Source organism: Salvelinus namaycush, chromosome 27 (genome assembly GCF_016432855.1).
Source record: "Salvelinus namaycush isolate Seneca chromosome 27, SaNama_1.0, whole genome shotgun sequence".
Classification (NCBI taxonomy): domain Eukaryota; kingdom Metazoa; phylum Chordata; class Actinopteri; order Salmoniformes; family Salmonidae; genus Salvelinus; species Salvelinus namaycush.
The window spans coordinates 16,679,307-16,693,139 of NC_052333.1; the positions used below are offsets into that span (position 1 = coordinate 16,679,307).

Here is a 13,833-nt window from a genome sequence, read left to right on the forward strand (position 1 = left end):
TCAGTCAGTAGTAGTTTATTTTTCCTTTAAGAAATACAAAATAAGACTGAAACTAAATAGCTTCTAGACTGTTGTTCCAGAAAAACAATGTGTTTTACACAACCAAACATACCTACAGTAGAAGATGCTGAAATACTGTTCATCGCTAGAACCGGCGATAGACTTAGAACAGAGAACCAAGTTCTCGACAATCACTTTGAAGCACGAGAAGAATAGAATGATATAGCACTGGAAAAGGTAACAAATAGGAATGTAAAGAAATCAGGAAGGTCGTAAACAATGATGTGATTCCAGCTAGGACCATTAGGTTAACTGGGATCAAAATGTCTGTTTGATATGATCTCACTGATTTTGAGACAGAGTTTTGGGACACGCTTTCTTTCTTTACAATAATATAGTACTGTTGTGAATTTATTCCATTAAAATGTAGCATGACAGAGCTGACTGACAAAAAAACAAACATTTTAGGCTTTTAAATCTGCTTAGAAACAAATGTTAAGGAAAATAAACATTTTCTGAAACAAACCTTGTAGTCAAGTATGAATGGTACCCAGTTCAAAACCGACATTCTTTAATCTTTTTTTTCTTTCTTACAAAACAGTAAAATCTAGCTTCACAAATGTTCAAGTGACTCAAATATGCAACAAAAAAGTGTTTAAAGAACATCAAGCTAAAATGAGAACTTTCAAATAAACCACATTTTCAAAACAAAATCTAGTCAAAGCCAAACAAACTTGGAAAGTTTTGTACTTTCTCTCCTCCATTCAACATCTCCTTTAAATTAAAACAATTTACAATGAAAAACTCAACATACAATAAAGTTTTGTAAAAAACAAACAATTATATGCAGTTCTGATAGTCTTTTCTTGATACAAATCCCTTGATCAGATTAGCCTGTAAAGTCTAGATGCTGTAGGTTAAAGTTTGAAGAGTGTCACACACACGGCCATGGAAGTGTTCAGTACAACCTTTTCCTGTTCCAAACCTTCCTGGTATTCCCAGAAAGAATATTGGATTGGAACATTGGTCAGTATTCCCAGGATGGGAACGTCGGTCAGAATTCCTGGGACGCTTTTATTCCTAGGAATGTGTCCAGACCTCATTGGCCCAGGTGTGGTTGTGTCGGAGCCAGCGGCGTGCGGTGTGTGTGTCGACCGTGAACAGCTGTTCCTGACAGGAGTTGACCGCTGTATAGTGGACGGTCAGTTTAGGGTTGGGGACGATCGCTGCAGAGAGGAGGCGACTGCCTGCCGCCAAGTACTCACTCTCACTGTCTCCTGTTCTGTAGAGGGAGAGAGAACCATTAGTATGTATAGTCAACTGCCAGTACTAGACACTCACTTTGTCTCCAGTCCTAAAGGAAAACGCATTTATGCGTGCCAACACACACACACACACCTCTTGAGTGTGATGATGATGGACTGTGGTGTGCCTGTTGTGTTGAGGATGGTTGTAGTGTTGAGGGTGAGTACCATCTCAAAGGCCAGAGCTATCTCCATCTCCCCCAGGGAACAGGGAACGGTCAGTGCCAGAGAGCCTGGCACAGACTTCACACCAGGGTAATAGCCTAGACACAGGGCCTCTGAAACACACACACACACACACACACACACTGCTCTCAAACTACAGTGTTTCCTAATAAAAAATACCAATCTTATTTTTGATAGATAAAACATGGTTATCTAGTACGTAATAGACTCACGTTTGAAGAGAGCTCTAGCCCGAAGCCAGATGTTTTGCTTGCCCAGTTTGTGCAGCAGAGTGTGCAGCAGAGGAGGGTCCACAGCCAGGCTCTTAGACAACATGAAACCCAGTGTGTCTGAGGCCACAGTCACAGTCTGTCTGTCGACACATGACTTGAGGTGACTGTTGAACAGACAGCCGTATATGGAGATGTCTGCTACGTCTGGGAGAGGGTCACACACACACGGTTGGTAACGTCATAAATAAATGTGCAACTCACTGGTACCTCTTGGGCCAGATACACTACCGGTCAAAAGTTTTAGAACACCTACTCAGTCAAGGGTTTTTATTTTTTACATTGTAGAATAATAGTGAAGATATCAAAACTATGAAATAACACATGTAATCATGTAGTAACCAAAAAACAAGAAGTGTTAAATCAAAATATATTTTATTTTTGAGATTCTTCAAAGTAGCCACCCTTTGCCTTGATGACAGCTTTGCACACTTGGCATTCGCTCAACCAGCTTCATGAGGTAGTCACCTGGAATGCATTTCAATTAACAGGTGTGCCTTCTTAAAAGTTAATTTGTGGAATTTATTTCCTTAATGCGTTTGAGCCAATCACTTGTGTTGTGACAAGGTAGGGGTGGTATACAGAAGATAGCTCTACTTGGTAAAAGTCCAAGTAAGCAAAGAGAAAATGACAGTCCATTACTAAGACATGAACGTCAGTCAATATGAAAAATTTCAAGAACTTTGAAAGTGCAGACGCAAAAACCATCAAGCGCTATGAAGAAACTGGCTCTCATGAGGACCGCCACAAGAATGGAAGACCCAGACCCACTTCTGCTGCAGAGGACAAGTTCATTAGAGTTACCAGCCTCAGAATTTGCAGCCCAAATAAATGTGTCAGAGTTCAAGTAACAGACAACATGAACTCGTTCAGAGGAGACAGTGTCAAATTGCTGCAAAGAAACCACTACTAAAGGACACCAATAAGAAGAGACTTGCTTGGTCCAAGAAACACGAGCAATGGACATTAGACCGGTGGATATTTTTCCTTTGGTCTGGAGTCCTAATAGGAGATTTTTGGTGCCAACTGCCAAAAAAAGATGCGGTGTGGGTGAACGGATGATCTCTGCATGTGTATTTCCCACCGTAAAGCATGGAGGAGGTGTGGGGGTGCTCTGCTGGTGACACTGATTTATTTGGGTTTAGTGGGACTATAGTTTTTTTTCCTTCCACAGGACAATGACCCAACACACCTTCAGGCTGTGTAAGGGCAAATTGACCAAGATTATTATTATTTTAAAAATAATTTCACCTTTATTTAACCAGGTAGGCTAGTGGAGAACAAGTTCTCATTTACAACTGCAACCTGGCCAAGATAAAGGAGTGATGGTGCTGCATCAGATGACCTGGCCTCCACAATCTCTCGACCTCAACCCAATTGAGATGGTTTGGGATGAGTTAGACCGCAGAGTGAAGGAAAAGCAGCCAGCAAGTTCTCAGCATATGTGGGCACTCCTTCAAGACTGTTGGAAAAGCATTCCAGGTGAAGCTGGTTGAGAGAATGCCAAGAGTGCAAAGCTGTCAAGGCAAAGGGTGGCTATTTGAAGAATGTCAAATATATTTAGATTTTTAAAACACTTATTTGGTTACTAGATGATTCCATATGCATTATTTCATAGTTTTGATGTCTTCACTATTATTCTACAATGTAGAAAATAGTCAAAATAAAAACCCTTGAATGAGTAGGTGTTCTAAAACTTTTTACCAGTAGTGTAGGTTGGTGAGACAGTTGGGTGTGTGTGTACCTGCAGGTTCCTTAAGACCAGGCAGGTTAGTGAGGACCTCCAGTGTGTCTCTGTGGGATGTTATCTCAGCCAGCCGAACCAGAACCGTTGTTCTCTCTGCTACGTCCTCCACCGAACACGGCCACACACACGAACTCAGGAACCACTCGTTATCTACAAAACACACCAGAGGTCTGAAATATCAAACACACGCCTTGTTCCATCACTTGAAACTTGGTTACCTGTGTGTGTGTGTGTGTGTTACATGTTTAACTTGGAGTGTGAGACAGTGCATTCGTTACCTCGGAGTGTGTTGAGTGCCCCCTCTACACTGTCGCTCCTAAGGAAGAGTTCTGTAGCTATTGTGATCAGGTGACAGCGAGAAGCTCCATCCTCGTTACCGAACAGTCCCTTCAGAGTGGAGTAGTTTACCTTTAACCTGGATAACACATCCACCAGCATCCGGCCCTTCACACATACAGAGAGAACACATACACACCAATATTACAGACCACATCAGCTACACCAGCCTTCCATCCAGAGTGTGAGAGAAACACACACACACAGTTACCTTGGCCCATTGTTGTGTCTTGTGGTATCTGAACATCAGAGAGACTCCTATTCTCCCCAGGAAGCTCTTGATCAGACCATCCTCCCAGTCCTCTGTCTCCTGGTACACTGGAACAGAGAAGAAAACTAACTACTGAAGAAAAATATAAAAACGCAACAATTAACAATTTTACTGAGTTACAGTTCATTAGGAAATCAGTCAATTGAAATCATTACATTAGGCCCTAATCTCTAATGACTGGGAAGGGGCACAGCCATGGGTTGGCATAGGCCCACCCACAAGGGAGCCAGGCCCAGCCAATCAGAATAAGTTTTTCCCCACAAAAGGGCTTTTTTTACAGACAGAAATTCTCCTTAGTTTCATCAGCTGTCTGGGTGGCTGGTCTCAGACGATCCCGCAGGTGAAGAAGCCGGATGTGGAGGTCCTGGACTGGCGTGGTTACTCGTGGTCTGTGGTTGTGAGACCAGTTGGACGTACTGGAAAATCTCTAAAACGACGTTGGAGGCAGCTTATATAGAGAAATAAACATTCAATTCTATGGCAACAGCTCTGGTAGACATTCCTTCAGTCAGCATGACAATTGCATGCACCCTCAACTTGAGACATCTGTGGCATTGTGCCCTGTTAAAATTGCACATTTTAAAGTGGCCTTTTATTGTCCCCAGCACAAGGTACACCTGTGTAATGATCATGCATTTTAATCAGCTTCTTGAAATGCCACACCTGTCAGGTGGATGGATTATCTTCTCATATGCCAAATGTTCACTAACAGGGATGTAATGTTCACACCAAGTGGAGAAATCAATTTTTGGTGCATTTGGAACATTTCTGGGATCTTTTATTTCAGCTCATGAAAACACTGCATGGTTGTGTTTATATTTTTGTTCAGTATAATATCATCCCAAGCCTAGGTCTCCTGGTACACTGGAACAGAGACAACTAATACATCCTTATTCATTAATTCATTATCAATACTCAAAGACCTGCCTGTCTCTGTAGTGTCTCACCTCTCTCAGTGAAGGAGGCGAAGGGCAGGGCCAGTCTGTCTTTGTCCCCCTCGAGCAGCGCTATGGCAACGCAGCCGCTGAAGTGCTGTAAGTCGACAAGACTTCTGTGGGAGTGGCATATAGAGCGGAATACTACACCCAACCTCCCCCAGTCCTCCTGCTGGGAACACAACTAGAGGGAGGGAGGGAGGGAGGGAAAGGAAGGAGAGAGAGAAATGTGCCAAAATGATTACATTTAGATCAAACAAGCAACAGAACTAGGAGAGAGAAAAATACTTCACCTCCACGAGAGCATGGGCCAGACTCAGCGCTTCAGGAGTGGGCGCTTCAGTGTTCATCGACCTGGAGTGATGGACAAGTCAAACAGCGAATCGACCAACACCAATGACAAGATAAAACCTGGGCTGCGTTCAGTACAAAAAAACGATGTGCAATGTTAAAATCCACTGAAACGGTACTGTACGACAAAGTTCAATAACAGTATGATTATATGGCGGCCTAGAGATTGTGTAATGCACGAGTTTTGCAATTTCTAATGGCCACACCCATATTGATCAGCCTAGCATCCTGTCCAGAGGGTGTACTTGTACATCATGCTACAGAAACAGGAGATCTTCTCCTATGAGCCGAAGGCTACTTAGTTTATATTGATCTTGCGACACCTCGCCACACCCCACCAAACGTGCCTCAAAGGCTTTTGAAGAACGGTGCACACCGTTTTGGGGAAACGTCGCGTTCAGTACAAACCATCACGCAACGTAGTAAACGTTAAATCGAACTGAACGCACCCATGGGTTTCTCAGCCAGCTCCTAAAACAGGCTTGGGTTGCCAGGTACAGGACTGACCCGACAGTGTGTGTAAGATGTATGTGAAGTGTGTGTAAGATAGACTCACCTGTGGTTGCCAGGTTTAGTTGTGTAATTCTCAGGTGAGTCTGCTGGGTGGTATTGTGGCGACTGAAGGAACATGTGTAGGACACGCTCACATTGGTCCACATTTAACCCCAAGCCTGCATCCACCATCTGAACTCACACCATTTAGATCAGCAGGGTCACACTCTTTACTTAAAACAAATAAAACTGACAAACAACAAGTCAGCTTCAGTGCACACACACCAGAGGAGGCTGGTGGGAGGTGCTATAGGAGGAAAGGCTCATCGTAATGGCTGGAATAAATGGAATGAAGTCAAACAAGGTTTCTATATGTTTGGTAACATTCAATTTATTCCATTCCAGCCATTACAATGAGCCTTTCCTCCCTATAGCTTATCACACAATCCTCCACTGACAAACAGACACATACACCTTAGTACCTTAGAGGTGAGTTGAATGAGTTCAGGTAAGACGGATTGGTCTTTCTCTCCCACATAGTCAAACAGAGCCAGGAGAAACGCTGGACTGGGCTAGATGGGGGAGAGGGACAGTCAAATAATACCCGTTTGCTTTGCTGACCACTAGGGGTGTAATGGTACACGTATTCGTACTGAACCGTTCCTGCACAGGGACCTTGGTTCGCACACGAATGAATATATAAAAACAATCTACTAAAACACTAGGCCTATAGGCTATGCCTACGCTGCATTGTATGCATTGCCTCAAGTAACTGAGCTGAAAAACATTTGTAGGGCATTCTGTTAAAACTAGAGCCTACACGCACATAATAGAAATGATAATCTTAACTGGCACATTCCTTTTGTGAAGCGCTGCCGGGAACTAGTACTGTACGATGGCGAGTGGTTTGTGTTTAATCATAGTTTAAATCTCCAGTTTGTGAACATTTTGGCTTCACAGTAGATTACAACGGCGATGGACAGAGAGTTGCTGATAAAACATTAACAGTATGTCACCACTGCTCAACGCGAATAGCCTATGCAGAGTGGCGCGTGTAGCTTGTCGGTCAATCACAAGTCATCAAAACGGCACTATAGTCAGAGCCTCCGCGTGCAGCAAAGCAAGTACGGAGATGATGTAATCAAAGGAAATTGTTGACTTAAATGAAACTATTATGCTACAAACGACCAAGAGTCAACAGGTAGGCAGCTACTTAATCCAAATGGAGGTGTTATTTGTAACTGTAGGACAGGGAGAAAGCACATGCAGCCTCAATTAGCCTAGCTAGCTAAATTATCCAACTTGCTTTCTCAGTTTGATGCAGCCAAAACAGGTACTACTTAATCATATTGGATGATAAATAAGCTCAGTTATTTTACTAGCTTGACTCAGCTTGGTTGGTTGCTCTCCCTCCTCCTCGCTCCCTGTGTCACTCACAGTACACACACAGCAAGGCCCCTCCGTCGCCTGCTAGAGCATGTCTCCCTCGCACATTACCACCTCTGGTTATTAAAGTAGCTAAAAAAATATACTTTTCTGCTGCTTCCCTCAATAAAATCAGTGTAGTTTGTGTGTTCGTACCAGTATGTTGTGGGCGGTGCTGACGTGCAGCACCGTGATGATGTCAGACAGAAAGCCAGCTTTGAGCAGAGCGGCCAGGAGAGAATTCAGGACCAGAGGGGTGTGGTAGACTCCTGGAGGACTGAACTGGTAGTACGACGTAAACACTGACACTGAAGGGAGATGGACGGAGGTGTGAAAGGAGAGAGAAGGGACACGGACTGTGAGCGAGAGCAGGACAGTGAAGCGTGTCAAAGAACGATCCATCTGTGTTGTTCATGCATCTACCTCAGTCAGATATGTCCGAGGAGCAATCAGCACTACAATTTAATCAAAACACACACTAACCTGCCCTCTGCAGACAGACAGGGTTGGAAGACCTGACGAACCTCAGCACCGTCTCCACACAGAACTAGAAGAAAATAAAACGCATTAAATAGTCAAGACATAACACTCAGCAATCTTGACATGGAAAGAATTCACAAGTCAACCAATGGACACCATCATATCCATTAATCCTTCCAGTTGGCATGAACATTACTATTAAAGCTCAAGTTCTTAATCACACGTAGAGGGTGCTCTTACATCAGCAGTGCTACCAATTTGGACTACAGTACAATTTATTTTCCATAGCTAAATGTTTTTGCTACGGTGCACCATAATGAAGAGGACCCAGGTGGTTATGGAGGCAGTAGCAGCCTACCTTCTCGTCTCCTCTCTTGGGCACATGGAGGAACCAACAGGTCTTATGGAAACAGTCCGACATGCTGAAATAGTACTTGCAATACTGAGGGAGGAGAGGGAATGGAGCAGAGGGAGGAAGGGAATGGAGGAGAGGGGGAATGGAGCAGAGGGAGGAAGGGAATGGAGGAGAGAAGGAGGGAATGGAGGAAAGAGGGAATGGAGCAGAGGGAGGAAGGGAATGGAGGAGAGGGAGGAAGGGAATGGAGGAGAGGGGGAATGGAGCAGAGGGAGGAAGGGAATGGAGGAGAGAAGGAGGGAATGGAGGAAAGAGGGAATGGAGCAGAGGGAGGAAGGGAATGGAGGAGAGAAGGAGGGAATGGAGGAGAGAAGGAGGGAATGGAGGAGAGAGGGAATTCATCAAATCTGTTTTTTTTTTATGGATAACTAGGACAATTCATAAAAGTATATTTGTATAAAGACAAATATGAGAAGTAGTTTTATTATGAGAGGTAGTTACACTGTCAAATTGTCTTTGAGGGCCGGTGTCTGCTGCCGCTGGGTCTTTACATGAGGTTGTATGTCCTATGGAACACCACATGAGTCAGTTCTCTCTGCCTTCTCAACGGCTTCACATCAAAGCTGTACAGATACAAGTTTTCATTATGTATCGTGGATGTTGTGTTTTCCCCCTCACCATTGCACCAGGAGTCTCCAGTCATCAGATAAGGCAGTGTGCTCTTAACTGAGTTCAGAGACTGGATGGCCTTGGCCCTGCAACACAACTTAATCATCATTCTCCTTCAACTCTGAACCATCATCGCCACCACTACCCTTCTCAACCATCATCATCTCTGATAGAAGTGCAGTGGTATGAAAGGAATGAAGTCTTGATGAACAGTATTACTGCAGAAAGAGCAGTAGAGGTGTAGTGTTGGTTGGAGTAGGCCTACATGGTGTATTGTGTTAGTCAGTGTAACAGTCATATACCTCTCAGAGATCTCTGCCTTCATTGGCCTGTAGTTGTAGTCAGTTCCACCCTGCTCAAACACACAATACAGCAATGTCACAATTGTACTTATTCAAAAGCAGTTTTTTTCCTGAATTGACCCCAATCATGGTTTATGCTATGAGCATCTCTCCCTCTGCATATATAGATCTGTAAATTGTAGATCCTCACCGTACTGCAAGTCAGCTTATACTCCATATTCTGTATGCTGTCTATGTGGCTGTAATCTGTTAGTACAATGTCTATTGCTGGCAGCACCTATTCACTGAGTCAAATTCTGGATATTGGTAAATGTACTTGGTGAATAAAGTGATTTTGAGCTGACCTGGTCTGGATGTAACGCGTGGACAGTAGGGGGCCAGCTGTTGCTGTGGACCAGGGCAGGCTTAGGGTTGGAGCTGGCTACAGGTCTCCAAGATCGTCCTGCATTCTCCTCATCTAAACACAAAACACACATTACAACAGGTTTACACTATCATCTCATTTTAAAAAGGTAATTATTGACCGACAAAGAGATTTATCAGAATTTCACACTAGTTGGTTTTCAGTCTTTCCATAGTTTATATTGTGTGTGTGTGTGTGTGTGTGTGTGCGTGTACACACAGACACACACACACACTTCTATTGACCCTTTCAGAGGCACAAACCTTTAAAGTGGATAATTCTTCTCTGGTCGGACTTAGAACCAGGAGGCCCATCTGTACCCGTGGTGGAGCTATAAGACAAAACAGAGAGAGAGCATTTTCAAAGTCCTGTATAAGAGGTAGCTAACAAATTCTAACTTAAAACGATCATACCTTTTCTCAGTGGCCCATGAGGGACCTGCACCCGTGAGTAGTAGGGCTCTCCCTGCCCCAATGGTGGTCCTGGCTCTAGCGGCCCTTTGTCCCCTGGTTGACCCCCGCATGGGGTCACGGTCCTGAGGCAAGCTGCCAAACAGCTCTGGGTCATCCAGGAGAACATCCACAAGCAGGATGTCCTGCTCGTAGGCTGTGAACTCATCCAAGAGGTCAGCTTTGGGGTCACTATCCAGCTTGACCTTTGACCCTGCCCTGACTTCTACTTCCTGGTGTTGAGTGTGTGACCCGGAAGAGGAAGGAGTGCCGGCTTCCTGGTTCTCAGACGTGACCTTAGTACAGGAGGTGGACTGATTATGATGATCGACATCTTTATCAGTACAGGGCTGGGTTCTAACAGGCTCTAGTGTCCCATCTCCAGAAGACTGCGATTGCCCCTCTTCACCACATGTACCATCATCTTCATCAGTGGAGGTTGCCTGGGCCTGTGTTCCAACATCTACTGCACTGGACAACTTCTCTTTCTGATCTACAAAGTCATCGTCCTCTTCTGAGTAGCTCTGTGTCTGCAGCATCAGGCGTGTTATGCACAGCATTGGTGTTTGACCTCCAAGAATCCCAGGGGCGAGGTTACTGATCGTGGCCACCACAGCCTCTCTCTCTTTGGGCTTGCCGAGCGACAAGCCCCCCTGTGTGCTCTTCTGCTCTGGACGCTGCTGCTCCTGCTTCTCTGGACTGGAGGACTCACTGCCTGGTAAAACCAAAACCTTCAGTTCTCCACTCGCAGTCACCTCTCCTTTTATTTCATCTCCCTCTCTTCTCTGCACCTCCACTCCCTCTGCCTTTCTTTTTTCTTGAGGCAGAAGTGAGGAGCTGGATGAGAGAAAGGAGGATTCAGCTGAAAGACAGGAGAAATCTGGTGGAAGAGGGGATGACTCTGCTGAGTGAAAGGAGTCTGAGTGAGACGTGTCTGTCTTACTGTCCACAGCTGACGGGGAGGAGGTTGCATTGAACATAGCCTCACCTTCATCCTTCCTCCGAGGGGAGGAGGGAGTAGGAAAGGAGGAGGGAGTAGGAGAGGAGGGTGGTGGGGATGTCTCTATGTTTTGGGATGCAGATGAGAACAGAAGAAAGGCGGTGGTGGCTGTGTCTATGTCACTACCGAGGCCTATAGGAGGGGGGGTGGAGGCTGTCTCACCGCCGCCACTGACTTTAGGTGGAGGGAAGGTTGAGACAGAGTCAGTTTTGGGTGGAGAGAGGCAAGAAACGGTGTCTGTGTCAGTTTGAGAAAGGCTGGAGGAAACAGAAAAAACTGTATCAGTTTCACTGTGGTTTTTGGGTGGGGTGAGGAGGGTGGAGATGGTGGGAGCTTTAGGTGGAGGGGAGATGGAAGCTTTGTTGCGATGGAGACCCCTAGTTCTGAGTTGGGACTTTGGCTTCTTGTGACACAGGGGGTGGTATGGGTACACCTTGCTTGAAGTGTCAGGAGAGAGTGAACACTGGGTCACGCTCTCATCCTCTTCTCCTCCTATTCCATTGCTCATGTCTTTCTCTTCCATCATATTTCCCTCTCCCTCTTCTACATCTCCCTTCATCCCATTCCTATGAGCATAGACCTGGTAGCTTGTCTGTGGAGTGTATTCAGAGAATGTACAGTGAGAGGTGAGAACTCTGGTTCTCTCAGCCCTCACCAGTGAGTCTCCATATCCGTTCATCAAGGCTCCATTAACACAGCCCGCAGCTGATGACTCAGACTCCCCTGGAGGTGTCAGTGGTCCATTAGCGTTGAGAACTGATGATGTCACAGGGAGTGACTGTGCAGAATCAGGTTTGGGGAAGGGCCAGGAGAGGTAGGTGCGTGCACAGGACAGGTGCAGCCTCTTCATGTAGGCCACCACTCTACGACAGGAGAACAGGTCTTGCTCCTCAGTGTCACTGTCAGAGGGGGGGTCTACCCCCACTCCGTTCTCCACGGACCAGGGAGACAGCATCCCGTTGGCAGGGGACTCCAGTGACTTGTCACCTCCCCCAGGCCCAACCCTCCAGCCTCCATCCTGTGTCATCAACTGGTGTGATCTCACAGGAGCATCTGTAGCGTTGCTATGACTACGACTGACATGACTTGTGTGAAAATGCGGCGGGATGTCACATGGCATCTCCGACCACGTCCGACTGTCTTCGAGGGAAGCCATAGCTATCCCAGGCTCCAGTTCTGGTTCGCTTGGACTAGATTGTTTTTGCTCCATTATGTCTCCGTGGACATAACCCAATCTCATCCGCTTAGCGACTGGCTTTCCTGTTTCTATGTCATCACTTCCTGTTCCAGAGTCTTCAAGAATGCCTCTGTCATGCGTTCCAGCCCCGCTTGACCCCCTGCTCACCTGCTGCTTACCTAGTGAGAGACAAGCAAAACCATTGGTGGAGGCTTCAGACATCCCGCCCTCCGAGGCAGCGAGAGATGCAGAACGATTTGACTCAGTCAATCCGTGCGCCCCCGTGTGCATGCACTGGTGAATTTCAGTCGGCGGCAGAAGCTGACCATTCTTCACACACTGAGAACAGTGATACGACTTCTTTCTACTAAGGCGCTCCCCAATCGTCTCAAGCCCATGGCTCCCTCCGCTGCGACAACTAGGCCCTAACAGACTAACTTCGCTCCGATAGTCCCACTTGAAACAATGCACTACTTTGGAAGTCAGGAGCTGGGCCGGCAGCAGGCAGGAAAAGCCCCCAACCGAGACGTCACATACTTGAGCTACATTGCAGAGCTTGACCTTGGGGTACCTCCCTATCCAGATCACCAGCTTCTTGGGGGCCTTAATGGTGGAGGTGAAATTCTTCCTGGTTTTAACCCTGACCTTAGGCTGCTCAAGCCCCACTACTCTGCTGAGGACGCTGGCCCTGCCTCTGCCTGTCACTCCAACTCCTACTGGCTCAACCCTGGTCAGCTTCCTTCTCTTAGGGGGTGTGTATTTAATTTCTCCACACAGGGCGCAGCACAAGGATTTGACCACTCTCCTGACTGACCGCTGTGGACAGGATGGCGAGCTGACAGGGTGTTTGGGGCGATGGCGTGTAACAATGGGACTCCTATCAATATCTGGAAGCGGAGATGAACACCGTCAGTTGATCTAAGTTACTTTAAGCTGACTATGGGTGTATCTCAATAGTTTCAACTAGCTTCCTCTCCTTGACTCCTCTCCATTTAACCTCACTAGAATATTGGACCGCCTACCAGGGAAAGGCCAACACTTGTACATTTTTTTGACATCAGTGCAAATGAAGGGAAGGAGACGAGGGGGGGAAAGGAGATGAGGGAAGGAAAGGAGATGAGGGGAGGAAGTCAATTACCACTATTGAGTTGCAACCTATAAGCTAAGTAGTCTGAAAATGCATCTACTTCAACCAATGACATATAAACCCTGGATTGCTGATGCTATGTATTAGCCATTGAGGGGCTTTGAAGCAACCGGTTGGCCATATTGGCACTCCAGGAAAAGCAGTCCTCCATAGGAATGAATGGAATTCTATATTACTTAAATTAAATGTTAAGGACAAAATTACATGTATTTAAGTATTTTTGTTGTAGTGGGGACAGTAAGATTAGCACTCTAAAATATATATTTTTTAAATAAATGTTGTTTTGTTTTTATGTTTAGCTCACATAATATAATTTAAAAGTATGCATTAAGGTGTAATAGAATAAGCGTGTCAGAAACGTAGACATTGTAGAGTTGTGCCAAGATGGCTGCACGGTGGCTTCAATACAGCGCCTCCTGTCAGTCATCCAGGGTTTATACACAGACTTCAACTCATTTTACCATAAATAACGTGGAGATTAATTGGAATCTAGCGTACATCAGTTACAATCAATTGAAATCAGGCTAAAGCGTCA

The 13,833-nt window shown here is 45.6% G+C and overlaps 1 protein-coding gene across 1 annotated transcript; it reads right to left on the reverse strand.

The window, feature by feature from the left end:
* topaz1 (testis and ovary specific PAZ domain containing 1) lies at nucleotides 1–12,453 on the reverse strand. Its single transcript, XM_038966883.1, has 19 exons — nucleotides 9,939–12,453; nucleotides 9,789–9,856; nucleotides 9,467–9,579; nucleotides 9,123–9,172; nucleotides 8,830–8,906; nucleotides 8,653–8,717; nucleotides 8,155–8,238; nucleotides 7,800–7,863; nucleotides 7,473–7,624; nucleotides 6,374–6,463; nucleotides 5,956–6,083; nucleotides 5,342–5,402; nucleotides 5,061–5,232; nucleotides 4,054–4,160; nucleotides 3,785–3,950; nucleotides 3,504–3,656; nucleotides 1,703–1,906; nucleotides 1,399–1,582; nucleotides 1–1,282 (listed from the first exon to the last, which is right to left on the reverse strand). Exons 1-19 carry the CDS (start codon nucleotides 12,440–12,442, stop codon nucleotides 1,081–1,083), a joined length of 4,644 nt encoding a protein of 1,547 aa, XP_038822811.1. The 5' UTR covers nucleotides 12,443–12,453; the 3' UTR covers nucleotides 1–1,080.
* Between the last annotated feature and the right edge of the window lie 1,380 nt (nucleotides 12,454–13,833).

Bases quoted from the DNA above. Each gene is read 5' to 3' on its own strand.
- topaz1 (XM_038966883.1), bottom strand. From the start codon at position 12,442: ATGCACACGGGGGCGCACGGATTGACTGAGTCAAATCGTTCTGCATCT. The intron at 8,907-9,122 runs GTATATGACTGT...GTTGTGTTGCAG, and splicing joins AAGGCAGAGATCTCTGAGAG to GGCCAAGGCCATCCAGTCTC. The intron at 3,951-4,053 runs GTAACTGTGTGT...GTATGTGTGAAG, and splicing joins AGACACAACAATGGGCCAAG to GGCCGGATGCTGGTGGATGT.